Genomic DNA, 19,916 nt, shown 5'->3' on the forward strand with positions numbered 1-19,916 from the left:
CAGCTGCTACATCCCGGCTGCCCCACTGGGCTGGTGGAGGTCGTGGGCACCAGATGGAGCCTGAAGGAAAAACCTGTAGGAAATGTACTTTTACCTCCTCTGCATGTTTTTTTGGATTGGATTATAAAAAATGTATTTTTGTGTAATATATAAAAAGACACTTAATAGAACATCACTCATAAAGAAGGCAGAGACCTTGTAGTAAACACATGAGCAGTACAGCCGAGTTTTACTTGGCTTTTTTTTCCCCATCATTTTAGATTTTGTTATGGTATCATCATAATAACCACATCTATGTGCTAGATTTATTTAAATGTAACTGAGCATGAAACTGAAAATTCATGCAGAGGAAGCACATTGACTGAAACATACATGTAAATGCAGGACATATAGTGTAAATGTATACTGGTACCTAACCTGCACACAGATGAACCTGTGGGTCTGATGTTTGCAGCAGTCCCAGGGATTTTCACTGCAGCAGATTTGTTTGTTTTCATTGAATCTTTGTTTTATGACTTTTAGCTTCTTAGGAGACTCTGCATTTAATATTGTAGAAATACTGCTCTCGGAGTAGTAGTTGGTTTTTATTTTTCCCCCACTGTGGAGTTTTTGAAGAACTTTATAGGTCTTGAGGTATTTGCAGTTTTATTAAATCTAGATTCTTATGAGTTAAGATTAGACAAATTATTTCAAAATGTGTCAAAACATTTCATCACAGTCAACATGTTGCTACTTTTAGATTCTTGTCTTTAAAGGAAGAGCTCACCTTAAGGATGGAGGGTTAGGGTAGAGACTCACGAGTGAAATAAAGGTTTTGAAACCATCAGTTTGGTTGATGTGTTAAATTACATTCACTGAGGTCATCCTCCAGTTTATCGGATGACAGGATGTGCAGGCACTCACACAGGCCCACACACTTCCTCTGGCCTTTTGCCTCCATATCCTCTTACTGCATCCCTGCTCCCGGCATCAGAAAGTTGTTATGACGACCCCAGTAAACACGAGCCGGGGGGCGGGGGTTGTCCCATTTACTGTCAGCTTGGCAGAGCAGCACTGCCGGCTGATGGAGCAGCTTTAGTTCATCGTCTGCCCTCTGGTGGCTGAAAACACACATGGCTCCCGCTCCCATGGGCCTGTACCTTGTAGGCTTGTCCAGTATTCCATCCACAGGTAGGAGGGTGGTTGTTTCCTCCTCCTAAGCTAAGCTAATCACCTGGCTGAGTGATTAGCCATAATTGTCAGATATGAGAGCAGTATACAGTAAATCTTCTCCTGAATTGAACAGGAAGAGTATTACCAAAAAAAAAACCCCAACATGACTCAAAGACTTAAAAGTGATAAAAGATTTTTCCAAGTTCTAAATCTGCCACCAGCTTGATACACGGTCAGGTTAGCTGCCTGTAACGAGGTAGCTAACCTGACTGTTCAGAGGCAACAACCTCCACACACCCGCACCTCGAAACGCACTAATTAACATGTTTGTGTTTGTTACTCTGCACAGAAATAGAAATGTAAAGATGGCACTTTATGGGTTTACAAGGAATTACATACAACTTCCAGGCTAGCAGCTTCCTGTTTCCGGTCTTCATGCTAAGCTATGCTAACCACCTCCTAGTAGTGGTACAGACGCTCCATGTTTTAATAACGCACCTGGAAATTGGATGCGAGTTCCAATACATAGTGTAGCACTTGCTTCCTACTCTACATCGGTACTAACTTGTAATAATTACTTTATGGGTTTATTGATTATCGTATTGATCTTGAAACGCATATAGTGGAAACAGTATTTCTCCAAATGTTTACTTTTATTGTTGATTTATACTTGTTAAAGTTTTCAGAGATTCTCACCAGCACTGGTTTCTTAATTTATTTGTTTCAGTAAGTGAATGAGACCTGATAAAGCCCAAACAACGCTGAAGAGCCTGTTCAGTTCTATGTATAGTCGCCTTGGCCCACCAACAGCAGAGAACTGAAGCCACCAAAGCCCTTTGACATGTGAGCAAACTCCCTCTCACCCTCACTATTGGTCAGCCACTGATCCCATTCAGATGTTGCCAGGGAGAGAGGGACCCCCACCCAAATTACACAATGCTCACACTCCTTCCTCTGGTATTTTGCTAATTCCCACAGGAATGAACAGATTCCAGTCACCTCTATTTGGGACAGCAAATGTGTTTGTGAAGAGGAAGCTGCACTGATGGAGAACCAACAGCAAAACAAACAAACCTTTAAGAACTGAAACACAGTAATGTAGATGTAAGCAGCTATAAGGACGATTACTAATGTTATAACTTCTCTTGCCAAAAATTCAGAATTTTTTCAGCTGTGTTTTACTACATTGTCATTCATTATCTGTTTATATAGCAGCCTCCACAGGAGGAGCTATTAACAGATGTAGTTATGAACACATCTTCTTACAACTACATCAGTGTGTTTTACACTTTTTATTTGATGTTATATACAGTTTATGAATAATACAAGGGGGATTTAACCTTTTTTAATACATTTTGTATTAATGCAGTGATACTTTTACTTAAGTAAAGGATGTGAATACATCTTCCATTACTGGCTGGAACCATAATTACTGCATAACTTCATAACATTGCTGTTTAGCACAGTTCTGAACTTGCAGTAAAGGAAACAATTCATGACCTAAAAGATCCAAGTGTCACTGAGGGCATTCACAGTATCCATCCAGAGTCTTTGGAGGTTGGTATCTGTGTGTGGGTGGTGGGTGGAGGAGGGTGGGTGACTGAGGTGTAAGAGCCATAATTCTCACACACGGCCAACCAATCAGCAGTCTGTGGGGGCAGAAAGCCGGTAGGTTACACTCGAGCATTAATAAACACACGACACCGGACAAATAGGCAGAAAGAGAGTCAGGAACAGACACGTTTCTTCTCTTGTTCAACAGGATCACTGGACTTGACCTGGACCTGAGGCAGGAGACGACCACCTAACTGTCCTTCTGAGGTAACGTGCTCTGTTGGTGCAGAGTTTCAGGTGGTTCACACTTTGTCCCATAGGTCACAGAGGAAAGAGGGAAGTGGGTTTTGGGAAATAAGCAGTGTAGCTGTGGTGGAGCGTGGGAAGAGTGGTCAGTGGGGATGTAGACCTCCATATCCTGGAAGACTGGTTGTCTTAATCATGGTGCTACCTGAATTCCAGGAAGTTTAAGTTAGTGTTCCCAATAGTTCTTTGCTTTGGGAGCATCCAGGTCAGATCTATAAACCTTAACATTACAGAGTAGTTCTAATTTGTGTTACTCGTGCACCCTTGAAGGCTCTGTATGAAGACTTCAGGACAAGTGTGTGTGAAGTGTGTGTGTTTTGATCCCCCAGTATTCGCTGTCGACATGGCGAGAGGCTAAGGAAGAGAGACTCTGACAGCTGGCTGGCCCAGTGGAAAGCATGCAGCTACTTCTCTGCGTGCCAAAGCTCTGCCTGCTATTTATACTCACCTTGCCAGGCTCACTACTGGTGTCTGCTCATTCCCGCCCTGGCACGGCAAATACCATCACAGTTAAATGCTGGCCAGTTACAAATATGTCCGTTCTATCAGGTCTTTGTATTGCACATAAAAAAGGATGTGGTTTTTCCCTAAGCTTTCCATCCTCATTAGTGCTGAAACTGTTGCCTTTGCTGACCTCAAGTGGTTTAACTCCTTACCTTGCTGTGGTGATGTACACGCGCACTCCAGTGCACATTGATGTCAGTGTCGGCTGTGGTTACAGGTGTGAGACTTTGAACTAGAGAGGTCAGCAGTGTTCTGTTCTGAAGTGACACCATATTGTTTCTAAAATTACTAATGAAGCTGATTATGTCTCACATTACTTTTGTCCAACAATATACTTTCACTTCTGCAGATACAAACCAACAGCGACGGAGAGATGGCCATACCCCAGATGTTCCACTCCAACACACAGTTCATCATCGTGACTGGAGCATCTGAACTCTTGTTTCTTGGTAAAGAGGATGACAGCCAAGAGTGCGAGGAGGAAAAGGAGTCACTGGTTCAAGCCATGGCCTCCCATCTGAGTCGGGTGATGCAGCATGGCACCGCCAAACACGTGGTCACGGAGGAGCATGAAGTGTCTAAGGAGAATCCCTGTGTGTCCATAGTAGCGCAGGCTGAGAGTAAGATCAGAGCGACTGCACCCAGGCTGGGGGTCTTGTAGCTGTGAGCAACTTTAGCAATGGGCAAACAGGGTTTGGTTTCCAGGGCTGCGACATATGCTGAAAAAAGATTATTTGCTGCCACATGGGAAAATATATTATTTCCAATTTCAAAATATTTATAGATTTTCACTTCAACTTAAGAATTGTTCTACTGATAACAAAACTGTAAACCTCCAGACAGTGAGATCCAACCAAAACTAGTTAAATCAGCTCAAAGAGGCATAGTGGCCAAACTAAAAACAAGACTGTTTACTGGCTTCTAGAAATTGTTATTGCTGAAATAATATATTCTTGCCAAGCAACAGCGAGCTGTTTTGCCAACACATGACATACAATGTGCTATTAACCTAAAATGCACCAATTTTACTTTTTAAAACAAAGGTGAAGCCGCCCTACTATATAAAAGTTTCTAAACACTCTGGAAGGACCAGACTTCTGGTCACAGTTCTCTACAAAGCACATTTGGGGTTTCTGGGTTTCACAAAACAGTGACCTCAGTAGAGCCACCCTGCATGAAACAGCTCTCAGTAGTTACACATAGTGCATTGTATTATACTCGTATTTCTGTATATTCTGATTGTGGACATCTCTCTGTCCCAGGAGAAGACCTCCAGGAGTTCAGCCCTACTAACACACAGAGCCCCTATTCCCAGCTGCTCAAGAAGCACAGGTACTGCACAAAATGGAATCCACAAAAAAATCACACTCATTTGTAGGAGCTAATCATTCCATAGCCCTTAACCTGCTGCTCTAACAGCCCCCGCTCCACTGGGAAGTTTTTCCACCACACTGTAGAACCTGGCTGATGGATTTATTGGGAATTATTATCATGTCTAAGTAAGAAAAGGACAAACTGCTGGCATGAAGGTGGAAGAACTATTGTCTAAAATATCCTTGAACCATGAGAAGCACACAAACCTTTGTCAAACAGTGTGCATTCACTGCAGCAACACAGTCATTTGAAAGCAGGTACCTTTTGTTGTTGATGTAAGGAAAAAACTCCATGGCAGGCAGCACTTCAGCCAGACACACAGGTGACAATTTATTATGTACACCCAACTAATGCATTCTAATACAGCAGTCCTGCAATAAATCCATTTCTATCTTGTGAGGATAGGTTAAGTAATTATGCATCTCTCAGTAGAAGGCAGTGCAGTTCAACAGCACTAGTCTCCACAGTGATCATCCAGCTGAATCAGCACATCTGTGAAACAGTTTGAACACATGAAGGACAATTTACTGCAGGACTGCTGAGTTACACAGACTCAGTTTGAGTTAGTTGTTCCTAATAAACTGACAACTGAGTGTATATCTGTCTCTGCTCTAACAAATCTGAGAGAGAATGAACGGGCTGTTAGCAGCACAGACTGCAGCATTTTTTACAAAATCAGATCTATAAATACAAAAATACTTCCACACATACAGTATTGGCTTAAAGTAATTTAAAAAAAAGGATTAAATACTGTATGTAAAACTGAAGTCTTTGTTCTGTGTGTCCTCTCATTTGCAGGTGTCTTGGAAAGGAAGCTGTCCTCATGAGTGACACAGAGGACGACTTTGACGAGGCCACCAAACTCCCGCGCTACCACCTCCAGAGGAAACAGCGCAGGAAACGCAGAACAAGAGGGAGCCAGGAGGAAGGCGAAGAGCCCCCAGTCATCCAGGGTCTGTGGGTGCAGGAGATCGATTGGCTGAAATCTGCAGATAGAGAGACGACATCACCCTCCAAGATCATCCCGCCGCCTCCTCAGTTCACTGACTCGATCTCGACCCCCTGCAGCCAGGGAGGCTGCAGCTGTGCAGGTGCGCGAGGCTGTGCCAGAGGAGTCAAGGCTGCATCTGCATCAGAGGACCAACACAGATCAACAGACACAGACCACACACCCAGCACTAGTGACAGAGAAGGCTCAGACTCTGAGCAGCAATCTGAATCTCTTTGCACTCATGACAGTGAGTCAGACTCGTCTTGCTGCATTGATGGCGACATCCAAGTACCAGATAGCTTTGAAGCTGAAGCCAGCGTGCCAAATCCAGCCTTTGACCTGATGCATTTGACTGGCTTTAACTCCTCATCCTCTCATGCTGAGTGGGATTCTGACTGTGTGCAAAGCGTGCTGGGACCTTCAGACTCCTCCACCGACACCCCCAGCGCTGTGAATGCATCCCAGTGTTTTGATGACACCGTCCTGGGTGAACTAAGAGGCAGAGTGATGCGGATGCCGAAGCTGTTGATTTCATTTTTCTTCAAAGATTTATTACTACAGACTCTAAATGAGTGGAAAACCACAAAACCCGTCAACGAAGGTCTCGTATTTCATCATGTAAGACATTCATATCTCGAGTAGTTTAGTTATACTGATAACTGACACTATATTCACCACATATCCTGAACACCAAGCTCTGCTCCTTTTGAATGAAACGTTCAAACAAACAAGTACTTGGAACAATGCCACAATCAGGGACGTCACAGCTGAGGTGAGAGTAAGAAACTAGAAACTAATTAAAATAAGAAAGCAATGAAAATTGAAGCAGCAGGAGCTGAGATATTGTCTTAAACTTAATATGTTGTTAGCAAACAGCTGCTTTTTTATACATTTAGGTGACCTGACTCTGAATGATTAATGTTAGTCCAGCTGTCTTTTCACCCTGTTTCTGATCTCCTGACAAACATGTCTGGCTCTTAATCCTCTAAACGCTGCACTGTTTTCACCAGCTCATCTCTAGTTGTGTCACTAAGACAAGGATGGACTGTATTTTATATAGCGCTTTCTCACAGTGTGTTGCACTGGCCAAAGCGCTTTACAGAGATGATACACCATTCACCCATTCACACACAACATTCACACACTGATGACGACAAGCTGCCATGCACCGGCGTTTAAAACCAAAACAAAGAGCTTAAACATGCTAAATTCTCTGATCTGCAAATTTGGGTGATAATTCTGTGTGTTTGTCACTATTACACATTACATATAGACATTTGATCAATTGTATTTGTGCAGTTTTGATTAGTACAGGAATGTTAGCACTAGACTAAAGAACCATTCTGCCCAGACGTCACTATGTGGATTAACAATCTGCTCTGCATTTTTTCTTCTGCCTGCTTTTCATTTATGCATTCATGTACTTTTGTGCCCATAAGCAACTCCAGCCCCACAGTTCTCAGTACAGGGAGGGGGAGGAATACTGCGTTCTCCACCACATCCAGAACGGCTCTTACGGTGATGTATTCTGTGTTCAGGACAAAAGGACAGGATTCAAGTGTGCTGCCAAGAGGGTAAGCCAAGAAAAAGTGAGTCATTATTCCAGTTATGCACAACCCCAAACTTTTGAAATAGCACTCTCCTGCTCATGAAGGCTGAAATGATGATTAAGTTGAGAGTTATTTGATGTTATTTAGCTCCTGTCGTCCACTTGTCTCAGATTCCACTGAGTCATTTCAGCAGTGAGGAGGTGAGCACGTGGAGCGCTCTCAACTCTCCTCGAGTTGTGGAGCTTTTAGGGGCTGTGAGAGAGGGGCTCAGCGTCATTCTCTTCATGGACTTAAAGCCAGGTAAACTTTCTTCTGTATGAAAATAATCAGTAAAACCAAAACTCTTTGATAATAATAATGCAATGCAGCCAATAAACTGGAAAACTGCAATGTAAAACAAGAAGAGTCTGAGTAGTGTCATGTAACCAGACTTTCCACACCTGCACAGCTTGTTTGGCCCAGCTCCTAAAAGAGATGACCTGCCTACCTGAGGATTTGGCCCTGCACTACCTTCATCAGTTGCTGGGGGCACTAGAACACCTGCACCGCAGGAAGGTCCTTCACTTGGATGTCAAAGGTGTGTTCATGTTTTAAATGTGTTAATATTTTAAGTCTGAGCTGAGAGATGTTTGCCAGTAGCCAATAGTGTTCAGCAGCACCAATAGAGGCCTTTTACCAGTAATGAAGTATTTTTATATTGATGTATTATCATGTCTATGAATACTTCCTCTAACGCTGCATCACTGTATTTATCTGACACCTACGGGTTATTTTGCAGGCCAAGATGTTAAATACTATGTGGTCAATTTACAAACTATGATGAGGTGTTATTATTACGGTTCTGTACCAGAAACAAATTCCTTGTGTGTAACATACTTGGCCAATAAAGGTGATTATCCTTATCCTTATCCTTATCCTTACTACTGAGCAGCCTAAAAAATTGCTGTTTACCTGTTAATGCAATGATCACACTGAAAGGGCCACAACAGCACTTTGCTCCTTACAGTAATTGTGCCATGCTGATTTTACTTCTGTACTTTTACTTGTCATGTGTTTTTTACTTATTGAATGTTAATAGTGTTTCCGTCACTAGTTTACAGTAGCCCACCCATTATGTGTAGATGCAGATAATACTGTTAAACAGCACTGCTCTGTATCACTTAAGACAAACCTTTTGTATTTTCACTAATGATTCACTGATTTTGTTATTCCTATTTCATATAGACTCTGTAGGCCTGCATGCAACTGACTGCACATTTTGATTCAGGTTTATCTTGTATAGTTTGTTGGGAGACCCCACAGTGTCCCATCTCTGGCTGCAAAGACAGTAGCTTTACTATCAGCAACACTTACAGGGAGAGATAAAGCCTTTAGCTGCTGGTCCTTATCAGCAACACTTACAGGAAGAGATAAAGCCTTTAGCTGCTGGTCCTACAGTCAGCTAGCATCTCCACTGATGGTATCTGTTCTGAAAGTGACAACTCATCCCTAAACCCTCAGTAATCCCTGTAGAGAGGACTGAGTAGGAGTCTAGCCCCCACCACTGCCCTCTGTGTTCTGAGCAGCAGAACCTGGGAGCAGGTTCACTCTTATTTGATGTTCATGAAGAGATGTGCTTCATCTCTGGAGGTGCTACCTTATGTTACCAGCTGGACCAGTGAGGCTGCAGAGGCCTCTGTGTACCCATCACTGACGGCCTCTGACAGTCTCCTGGTTTCTCAGTCACCTGTTTCATAATGAGCACCAAGTGAGAACAAGCTGTCTCTCTGAATCCAGTGTGTTGCTTTGATTCCAGTTGACAATGTGCTGCTGTCTGCAAACTGCAGAGACACGTTCCTCTGTGACTTCGGTCTCTCAGAGACATTAGATGACAGCGGATGGACCACCAAAGCATTCAGGGGTGAGTTGATCCTGAAAAGACAAAAATACACTGCAACAGAACTTATGTTCACTTTTGAGCACATGGCAGAGCTTGGTTATACAAATCAATTTTAAATAAATACAAAACAAGAGAAAAAGTCATTTACGTCCTTTATAAATGTAACACTGATCACATTTCACTATAATCTTCCTTTTGTTACCAATAGAAAAAAGCTGTTGTAAATTGAAAAGGTAATATTTACCACCTGGCTCTTCCCCTAAGGGTCAGTCTGGATGGTGGCTGTTGTATTATCCTGTTTTGTAGCTGGTCCAAGACAATTACATAAAGTTAAATATGAATACTGATGGAGCACAAGAAATGATGTCAGCATTTACATTTACTATGGCTGCGGGCATACAGTCGTAAAATACAAAGAACCACAAGTGGAGCCAGCAAAGTGACTCAGAAACCCCAGGTTTGCTAATTTAACCAGCGTTAGACACTGTAAGCTGCTGGTCATAGCAAACAGAGTCTAAATCTGAGTGTACTGAACTGAGCAATAGTGAATTTTATTGTTGATGAATTCAACTGTTCAGTGTATGAGGAAGAATGTTGTTTAGTCTTTAGACGCATTTTAAATAAGACCAACGGGAATATGATCACATGGAAACAGAGATGGAGAAACTGCAGTTAACTTACTGTAGTGCTTATCGATGCAGGTGCTGCCTTCCCTGGCACAGAGACGCACATGGCCCCTGAGGGTGCTTATCGATGCAGGCGCTGCCTTCCCCGGCACAGAGACGCACATGGCCCCTGAGGTGGCACGAGGGGATCGGCTCTGTGCCAAGGCAGATATGTGGAGCAGCTGTTGTATGCTGCTGCACATGCTCAACGGCTGCCACCCATGGATACGCTACTATTCCCATCCGCTGTGTCTCCAGGTGAGAGACTTTACTTTATCTTAGTCTGAATGTCTCTTTGTTGTTCTTGCAAAATTGGAATCATCCACCCTGAACTGGGCAAAACTACACTGAGGTTTTCTGGCTTTGCTTCTGTTTATCAGATTGTCAACGAGCCCCCACCTCTATGGGAGGTGCCCTCCAACTGTAACAATTTCACAGCCAAAGTGTTCAGAGCTGGACTCCAGAAGGACCCTGAAAGACGAGCATCCGCAAGGGAGCTCAGGAGGAAAACCACCAAGGCCCTCAGAGCAGGTCAATGCACGATACACTCACAAATGATCATTCATTTTTTAAAAATCTTAATAATTTATTTATAGTGCTCTATGTTAAACAAAGCACACAAACAACAATACCAAGCAATACAGGAATACTATGAAGTGCTTTACATAAAAAATATATACAAAGAATTAACAACAAACTCAGAACAGGCAACAACAACAGTGCAATGAATGCAAGTTTGGAAAGAATAAAATCAAGATAGTACAGGCTCAAAAAACAGTAGTTTAAATGACTAAAAAATTGTTAAAATAAGAGGAAGTTGAATTAACTAAAATCAGTGTTACCTAAATGACAAATGTGTGATTAGAGAGGTGATTTAAAAGAGGGCAGACTCAGCTACGGTGGATCCTCTCAGGCAGATCCTTCTATCTGAATGTTAACAGAAAAGAGATGCTGTAAATATTATCACTAAGCTGGAGCAAGGTAAAGGTAAATTAAAATAGGACCCAGGATTGATTCCTGATGCACTCCAAACGTAGTTTTGGCCAATGAAGAGACACAATTATCTAAAGAAACAGAATTGCCTGTTTTCCACATAGAAAACTTGTGTTTCAGTCAAAATCCTTTGACTTCAACCTAACTGCTATCTGCATCATTCAAGTGAATGTTTGCTCCACAGTTGGAGGTCTGAGTCCCTGGTCTGTCAAAATTGCCTGTGAGAAGATGTATCGTGGCAAGAGCCACGGTGAAGACACTCCCTCCTCCTTTTCCTCTGGGCTCTCCCCAGAAAAACCATCAGCAGCTGCAATGTACTGGGTGAGCCCCTGGAGGACTACAGCAGTAGACGAGGACAGAGAATCAGAACCAGACTCTGAAGTGGAGACCGAGCAGGACTCCCAGCCAAAATCACTGCGGGTTGATTACACTGCAGATGAAAAAGACTGGAGCACTGGGTCTGACTCAGAGGTTGATATATACATGGGAGAGGAGGAATTTATTGAGGAGAGACGGCTGAAAACTGACAGGGACTATGAAGGGGACTGGGAAGAGGAGGGAGATGAAGAAGAGGAGGAGGAGGAGTGGGACTCCTCCGTGTCCACAGACTATCTCCGTGCCCTCCAAAGTCATTTCCCTTTACTGCTAAAAGGCCAGCAGACCAATCACAATTCATGGGGATCAGAACCAGAGCTCAAATACCTCAGAGATGGTGAGTCAGAGCACGGCTCAGCGGGGTTTACTAATCTGCTGACTGCAGACACGTCTAAATTCACTTGTATATAATGTACTGCTTTGTCATGAAGTGAACTCTGGTTTGATTAAAGAGAGCTTTTCCTCTCTGTTACACATGTAAAGAAACACTTTAAAGGATAGGTTTGGACTTTTTCAGGTCTATCTTAATACAGTCCTCACAGCTCATGTAGTCCTTCAGTGGAAATGGACAACAACTAAAATCGCTACTGTTTTCGTGCTGACTGAAGTACTTTGTCATCACTAGCTGTACCTAGAGGCACCACGATCCAGACCCCCTCCCCTGAGCCTCGAGATGATCCCCCATCCTGTTTCAGCAGCTCGGATACATCCCAGATAGATGCCTCAGAGGCGGTGTGTACATAGATCTGTGGATTCAGACACAAAGACGTGGGTGGAACCAGTCTTACAAAAATCAAATACCTTAAAACTAAAATTTCTTAACATTTTCTAGGACTCTGATCATTCGTCTGACGACCTGAGCTCTGGAGTGTTTTCCTCCTGCCACAGTCACACAGACAGACACTTGGAGTGGCTGGCCTCAGCAAATCAGCCTTCATCATACCGCTCTGAAGGTGAGATGGCAGGGACTTGGCACTGAATTAAACATTAGTTGACTACTGTTCTCATTGTTACTTGCTGCTCTGATGCTCACAGGTGTTGAGATCTGGATAGAGAACTTCCAGGGCGAGTGTCTGAGGATCCGTGAGCGTCGGCAGGTCAAAGTGGGCCATGTTGCCGTGGGAATTAGTGATCAGGTGAGACTCAGATCAATGATGTCAAAACAACTTGTTTGGGAAGGTTTTCGGGTGTCCTAAGCACTCACACACTCCCAAATTACTGTGTCTGCCCACATCGCACACCGATCATGTCTACTCCATATGAAAAGCTTTTAACAATTCAATGTGTCTATTGAAAAGCAGTTTGACTTCTGAATCTTCCAGGTCAACAGCATCTCGTGTCCCTTTCAGATCTCGGGGAAAGCGTTCACTTTGGAAACCCTGGATAGGAAGCCGGTGTCCTTTGAGCAAGAGATCCAGGAGTCCTGCCTGTGGCTGCGCTGTGTTCTCGCTCCAGACAGATGTCAGCGCTGGAGGTGGAGGGTCAGAGATGGCCAGCTGGAGCTTCAAGAATGAAATGGACAGTTTTCTTATTAGATGAACATGCACAGGTAGCTGCTGAAGAGCTTCTATTTTGGGGAGAAATGTGATGTTATAGTAGCTTATGTCACTTTAAAGATGGACTTCACACAATCACGTTTATTGGCCAAGTTTCTAGTAGCACTCAGTGTATTACATCCTGCTAAAGGTTTCTAATAAGGCATCATTTATACAGGGTTCATAAGCTGTAATTAATTGTTTTATTTATTTGTATAGCTTTGTAAGTTTTGATATACCTTTTAACCACAACAACAGAAATGTATATCAAATCAGATCATTAATGATCAATCAAATCTGCAGTTGTCAATATAGTTTCTAAATGGATTTTGGTCCAAGGGCCAGACATATAAAACTCTGTGTAGAGTCATGACGAAGACTGTGTACACACTAAGAGAGAACTGAGCGTGCACGTAGTTTAATAAAGCCGCACTTATGCCTGGTTCTGCTTTACACTAAACAACTCGGTGCACAAGCTTCTTTTCCACTCCCACCTTTAGCCACAAATAGTTGTAGACATGCCTTTAATCAGCCATCTGCATACGGAGACGGGTTCTGAACCGTACGGTACGAGGCAAGGCAATGAAAGCAACGCTAAAGAAGAAACGCTGTTCCAGTGAGTGTGAAACTGAGACACTTGGAGAGGCAGAGAAAAGAAAAGCTGATTTGTTTGGTGGTTTAAATTCAGGGATCACGAACAGAGGAAAAGCTGCTGAATAGCAAAAATAACTAATGCTGTCAGTACACTCAGATCAGAGCAAAGGACCGTGGCTGAGCTAGAAACTAGTTGGATTGGAAGTGAGAGCAGGAAAAACGCATTCACCTGCACAAAGAGATCATGGGGGCAACAGTAGGAGGACCGGCAACTGCTGCATTATCTACCGCAGTTCTGGTCTCAGTTTTACAAGGACTGGGAGTCATTCCCATCATTACCTTCCCTCCCACAATCCCTGGCTCTGGCTCATTAGTTAATATACAGACCATATAATATTGTCACGATTTGGTTCCGTTGCTTCCTGTCAGGCTTTTATTTTTACGTTACTTCCTCTTTTTGTTTTTCACCTCTGTTTCGGTCACTTTACGTTCACTAATCACTTACATTAGTTTCACCTGCTCCTGATGGTTTGAACCTGTTCACACCGTAATATAAGTAGCCTTCACCCTCCTATCCCTGCCAGATTGTTCTAGACTCTAGCTCTGACTCTCCAGCATCCATACCTTGCCTGACTCTGTTTCTGACCTTGGATTGTTTGTTTTGACCACCGTTTATTGCCTATGTCCTTCCAGTGTCTGATTGCCTGCAGTGTACCGACCTTCTGAGCTTCCCCTGGACCTCTTGAGTTTTGAATCCCCTGGCTACACCTGTTTACCGGCACTGACCCTGGACTGTCTATTCGACCTGATTGTTATACCTGGACTGTGTATTGGTTGCCTAGTTATCACAAGTAAAAACCTTTTCGTTCAATCAGTTCGTCTGGTTTTATAATTGATTCCACCACTAACACCGTTTGATGTCCTTATATGCCAAATATGACATATTATATATTGCATGATACAAGTGTTGATCTTTAAAATAAATCAGTGATTTAAGTGATTATGTAAATAATTGTTATTGTAACAGAGCCTGTGTTACTCACATGAATCCCAGTCTTGTTTTCAGTCCAGTCACGGAGAGACATTCACATGATGGACTTCTCTTGATCCAAAAAAAGAGAAGCAGTGACTGGTATGAAACGACTAGATCAGTTATGCTACAGCCACGTATACAGCAGACACCAAAGCAGTAACAGTTAGTTGTGGCTTCATGTACACATATAGAAAAAAAGCACACAGTATGTCTTAATATTATTATTAACTAAACTTTGTGCAGCCTTACTTACTGTGGAAATAAAAACATTAAAGAATTGTTGTGCTCAGATTGATTTGACACCCTTCCCAGTGTTTTCAGACATCATTAAAGCTTCAGTTAACTCAGAGCTAAGCCTGTGATGATGACTATAAAAAGCCGTCATCAGTGGAGCTTTGACACTAAGATTCATCATGACTGCAGGTAAATAAAGAGCAGAGCTGCCCTAGTGAGCCTGAACTGGACTGAAGAAAAAATCAGTATGTTCACTCATTCATCTGTTTGTTACATTAATTTAAAGAGGCTGTATCTATTAAGCTGTAAGCTGATGGGAACAGGAGATGTGAATGTGACTCACCCTACAGCTGTTCTTGTGCCACGGCACCTCAGGCACCCAGTTAATGCAAAACAAAATGTATTATTTATTATGGTGACTTGAGGATACGTCTGTCTGCATGTGAGAGAAAGAAAAAAGAAAGCATGAGATTAAGGGATCTGTTGTGTCTTTTTTTGGTGTTTGTTTTGTATGTCTTTGTGGTCATTTTGTATCCTTTTGTGTTGCATTAAGCTATAGTTCTGAAACCGAATAAAGTCACTGTCACAAAGGCAGCTCCTGTTGGCCTCATTCCTGTACTTTACCCAGTGAGAGATTGTATATGAGGATTGACAGAAACTTAAACTGCTTTGTTGAGTAATTAATTCATTTTGTAAGAAAAATGCCAAGAAAATCTTTCTAGTTTCAGCTTCTCATATTTTAATATGTGCTGGTTTTCTTGGACTTTCATGATAAACTAAACAAGGACAAGCTTCTTTCAGTTTTAGACCGTTGATCATCAAAAAAAGCTATTTTTGGATCATAGTTAATCTATTAATTAAGAAAACATCTGGCATATTAATTGATAATGAACAGAATTAGTTGCAGCTCTATAACAGATGACAAGATTAGGCTCAAACATTTAAACAGAGTAGAAACATGACTGTGTGCTTATGCGCTAGAGCCCTCTTGTGCACACAGCTAGGAAATCAAGAGAAATAATCACCAGTCAAACTACTAAGGTCATATTAATATGGACCTATATAGGTTGATTTTAGAGACAGCGCACCCGGACGCTATTTTTATTGCGGCAGTTGACTTTAACCAGTGCAATCTATGGATTGTACTCCCCAAATATTACCAACGTGAACATTCCCACTTGGGGCAAGAACACTCTGGTTCATGTTTACAGTAACATACGTGGTGCATACAGGGCTGCACCCCACCCCCACCTTGGATGCTCATACCACATTTCTTTGTTCCTGTATCCAGCTTACAGACAAAGACTGAAACAAACAAACCCTGTCACCAAACAAATTAAACTCTGGACCCCAGAGACTGAAGGCATCCTGCAGGACTGTTTCGCCCAGACAGACTGGGATGTGTTTAAAGCTGCAGCCACCTCAGAGGAATTTTCTGTCAGTGCACAGGACTATGCTGAGTATGTGACTGGGTATCAATATCATTTATGCTCCCACCTCGCCATAGGAGTGTGTTTTAGCTAGTGGTTTTCTTCAGAGCGACTCAAACGCTCTGTCAGGTGTGTCACCATCATCTTGCTCAGAAACACTTGAACTGTGTTGATGGACACACACTGACTGTTACATATAGGAAATGGTAAGGAATCACACCTGTGGTCATAGATGGTTTCCAGTGTGGAGTTCATTTTTTTATGTACAATATCTTCAATATCTCATCTTTGTTTGACATACTGTATGATGCATATTAAGTCATATTAAGGTGAGTCTTTAAGAACACATGAAAATTTCTGTCAGTGAGTCAGCTGTGTCTGTATCATGAAATATCTGATGTCATCTATGTACTCTTTGATTAGACAGCTCTCCTTTGGTCCTCAGTGGTACTTTTGTTCATGTTGCTTGGTAATAGAAAATATGTAACATTTGAAACAATTAGCTTTTTGTAGAAAAACATTTACATTTCTCTGAGTAGAGTGTTGACATAGGTAATTTTAGATGATGCTAGCCATGCTTTACACATGGGAACAAGTGGCCTGTTAGTGGGCCCCCAGACCACCTGAGTGTAAGACTGTTTTCTGAGCTCTCTTTAATGATATGATGTTGTGTAAGGAAATGAAATAAGGCAAAAACAGGCAGTATCCTTTGTTTAGAAGTGTCATGTGTTCATTTGTCCAGCCAGCCACAATCTATTTAACTTTGCTGCTCCACCAGTAAAACGCTGACTCAGGTCAGTGTCATCTGCAGGTAGTCAGTACGAGTCTGCTACAGCCACCTGGCTCCCGGCCTGACTTTGCTTCTGGTTCTAGTGTTTCTGTTAACAACTCACCTTTGCATACACACCCATACACTGTTAAGTGCATCAGAGCAGCACTCAATGCAGCCAGGAGCAAAGATCACTGCCATACTGGAAGTAAATGAAGGCTAATTGAATCTTGCTCCTTTCACCAAGGCCACCCGTCATAACAAGCCCTTACAAACTCGTACACACACAGAGCAGGTCAATGTACAGTGGACAAGAAACACTGCTAGACATTTAAACCCAGTGACCTACACAACACACATCCAACACAAGAAGAGATAAGTATTTTTGAATACATTGCACATGTTGTGTATGTTGTATGTTACATTTATAAATCAGAAATAAAGCCTGACAGCATCCCTCTTTATCAAGCAGCACTTCAGCAAACTGGGGGAAAAAATCACAACAACAAAACTATTTCCATCTTTTGTCTTTGCCTCAGGTACTTTCTGATTTGTGTCAACTACTTCTTCTAAAGCCCTCCTTTCCTCAGGGGTAAGGTTCGGGGGTGGGAGTTTGGCACTGGCCAAAGCGGCTGTGACCCGAAGGACAAAACACCCAGACATAAACAGAGTGATGTGTTCTATGCAATTAAGTGTAGTCAGGAGTGTAACAACTTGTACATTGGTGAAACTAAACAGCCGCTCCACAAATGCATGGCCCAACACAGGAGGGCCAACTCCAGTGGACCAGAGTCAGCAGTCCACCTCCACCTGAAGGACAAAGGACATTCTTTTGAGGACAGTGAAGTCCAGATTCTCTCCAGAGAACATTGCTGGTTTGAGAGAGGAGTTAAGGAAGCTATTTTTGTAAAAATAGAACACCCCTCAATAAATAGGGGTGGCGGACTAAGACACAACTTGTAATCCGTCTACAATCCTGTTTTGAGATCTCTGCCCAAACATGCCCATCAGGACCATAGACGTCGGCCAACAGGTGAGGGTTCAAAGACAGGTAACGCCTCTCACCGATGCTGGGCTATAACGACTCAGTCGTTAGGGGACATCATTGGCCCTCAAAGGACGGAAACACCACCGAATAGGATAAATATCACTTGCTCAACACCAGGCAGAGCTGATGAAGCCTCTTGGATGAGAGGCGAAACGTCTTCGACCTAGAAACCTAGTCCAGTTGATTTTTTCAGCAATCTTCTATATAAACAAAACATTAGATATGCTCTGATGTTTTCATTCATATTAGGCTGACATGACTCTAAAACTATTAAAGAAAACCTTAAAATGGTTACATCTGAAATTAACATCAAAACAGCCCCATGTAATATTTCTCTGCTTGTATATATCCAGTTGTAGGAGTCATATTTATGATAGAAGTGAAAAATTACCTCATTATCTTCCACTTTAGTATGTGCAACAGGTAAAATCTGTGAGAACATGAAACAGTATGAGGAGAAATACATGAAGTAATGATGCTGCACATCTGTAAACAACTGAGACTTTCAACTGAATCCTTCATCCAACAGAAAACAAATTCAGTGCTTTGAATAATGATATGCTTTCATCTCTAGACGTTTCCTGACTGCTGTACACGTGCACTCCCTCTGTAGTCACTGTGTAGCTGAAAATGGGATCGAGTACTAGTCCTTAGACTCCATGAAATGTGTAAAACCTTTTGTTCTTTTTGCCTGTTTGAAAACTGTTCCTGTGTTTTATATGTATCACCACCACCTACTCTTGTCCGCGTCCAAGGCGAAGTACAGTTCATCTCGAACGAGACTATTTTCACTACCGGAACTTCACAGTGTGACACCCGGCGGAAGTTAGAAAAAAAAGAAGAAAAAGAGGCGCCATTATCCTTAAATTTGGATTAGGGTTTAGTTGAAAATATTTGTCGTATTTCAGATAAATATTTTAATTGTAACAAATCAACAATGTCTTCAATTCAGGACCTTAGACGGTTTATCAACGAGCGCCTAACTGCAGCCGCTGAAGAAATAGTGGGGGCCTTTGAAAGTATTATCCTCCAGCACGAGGAAGAGATCCATCGTCAGCGCAAACTGCTGGATATTGTCTGGAAACCCCAAGTAAAGCTACACAGGATAGGTCTGTAAAAACGAATGATTTTACTAAAGCTAGCAGTTGGACTAAGGTCAATATGTCGAAGTATCCTTGAGCAAGACACTGAACCCCCAGATGCTCCCGGTGATAACACCGGTGCGTGAGTGTGAATGGCCAAGTAGCGTGAAAGCACTTTGAATGTGCTGTAAAGCGTAGAAAAGCGCTATACATTTAAATACATTCAACATGAATTAGACGTTCTTCTTCTTATGGTGTTTATGGGCGGTTTGCAGGCCAACCTAAGGTGCATTAGGCCACCTGCTAGGCTGGAGTATGGAACGATAATAGAACCGAAGGAATATATATATTTAAAAAGTTCTTAGAACTGCATAAACCACTAAATCCTATCCAAAATACCTGTATCTGTCAAATAACTAATAACTCTACTTGCTGTCTTACAATTGCTGCCCAAAAGACTCTAGTGATATATTAGTAATCTTTTTTTCCATTAACACTATCATTCGAGTGTTAGATTCTAACCTTTTTTTTTTTAGAAATTAACCCAATTCTTTTGTTGGAAGCACGAGAAGTGACGACAGGAGAGGACTCTTTAAAATCAGCAGAAAGTTTACTGAATGTCTGATCACAGGTAGGCATTACAGTGCTGGGATCAGAGAGACAGAGCTCCCGCAGGAGTTCCATCCACTGACCTCGAATTAAGGTCTTACAATACATTTTATCTTCTTGGGCTGCTCTGCACTCAACAAAGGTACAACAATTCATGCATTGTAATCCTATTGGTCATTTGGTGAGCCGGAGCTCACACCTCCTTGCTGGAATGTGATCTACACCAGGTGTCTGTGTGT

General features: G+C 42.3%; 1 protein-coding gene and 1 long non-coding RNA gene across 8 annotated transcripts; one reads left to right on the plus strand and one right to left on the minus strand.

The window, feature by feature from the left end:
• The first annotated feature begins 6 nt into the window (after positions 1–6).
• On the plus strand, positions 7–14,403 carry map3k14b (mitogen-activated protein kinase kinase kinase 14b). Of its 6 annotated transcripts, none has more exons than XM_020604702.1 (18): positions 7–1,170; positions 1,880–1,995; positions 2,915–2,973; positions 3,866–4,136; positions 4,779–4,848; positions 5,689–6,499; positions 7,321–7,470; positions 7,602–7,731; positions 7,880–8,008; positions 9,227–9,331; positions 10,070–10,233; positions 10,356–10,506; positions 11,153–11,680; positions 11,969–12,075; positions 12,176–12,296; positions 12,379–12,479; positions 12,693–12,892; positions 14,166–14,393. In XM_020604702.1, the coding sequence occupies exons 4-17, from the start codon at positions 3,890–3,892 to the stop codon at positions 12,855–12,857; spliced, it is 2,979 nt and encodes a 992-aa protein (XP_020460358.1). In that variant the 5' UTR covers positions 7–1,170; positions 1,880–1,995; positions 2,915–2,973; positions 3,866–3,889; the 3' UTR covers positions 12,858–12,892; positions 14,166–14,393. The 6 variants fall into 6 exon arrangements, with proteins under 6 accessions (XP_020460358.1, XP_020460360.1, XP_020460362.1 ...); XM_020604704.1 differs by lacking the exon at positions 14,166–14,393 and adding an exon at positions 2,131–2,256 and having other exon boundaries at positions 12,693–13,385; XM_020604706.1 differs by lacking the exon at positions 14,166–14,393 and having other exon boundaries at positions 7,321–7,455; positions 12,693–13,384.
• LOC109962738 (uncharacterized) lies at positions 12,759–19,094 on the minus strand. Of its 2 annotated transcripts, XR_002275309.1 has the most exons (5): positions 18,725–19,094; positions 18,378–18,416; positions 15,083–15,175; positions 14,516–14,574; positions 12,759–12,845 (listed from the first exon to the last, which is right to left on the minus strand). It is a non-coding gene; the product is annotated as an uncharacterized LOC109962738 (long non-coding RNA). The 2 variants fall into 2 exon arrangements; XR_002275308.1 differs by having other exon boundaries at positions 14,516–15,175.
• Positions 19,095–19,916: the final 822 nt, after the last annotated feature.

Source organism: Monopterus albus, unplaced genomic scaffold (genome assembly GCF_001952655.1).
Source record: "Monopterus albus unplaced genomic scaffold, M_albus_1.0 scaffold67.1, whole genome shotgun sequence".
NCBI lineage: Eukaryota > Metazoa > Chordata > Actinopteri > Synbranchiformes > Synbranchidae > Monopterus > Monopterus albus.

Excerpts from the sequence above, each read along its gene's own strand:
- map3k14b (XM_020604702.1), top strand. The coding sequence starts at position 3,890 with ATGGCCATACCCCAGATGTTCCACTCCAACACACAGTTCATCATCGTG. Across the intron at positions 9,332-10,069 it reads GACCACCAAAGCATTCAGGG|GCGCTGCCTTCCCCGGCACA; the intron begins GTGAGTTGATCC and ends TTATCGATGCAG. Across the intron at positions 10,507-11,152 it reads CACCAAGGCCCTCAGAGCAG|TTGGAGGTCTGAGTCCCTGG; the intron begins GTCAATGCACGA and ends TTTGCTCCACAG.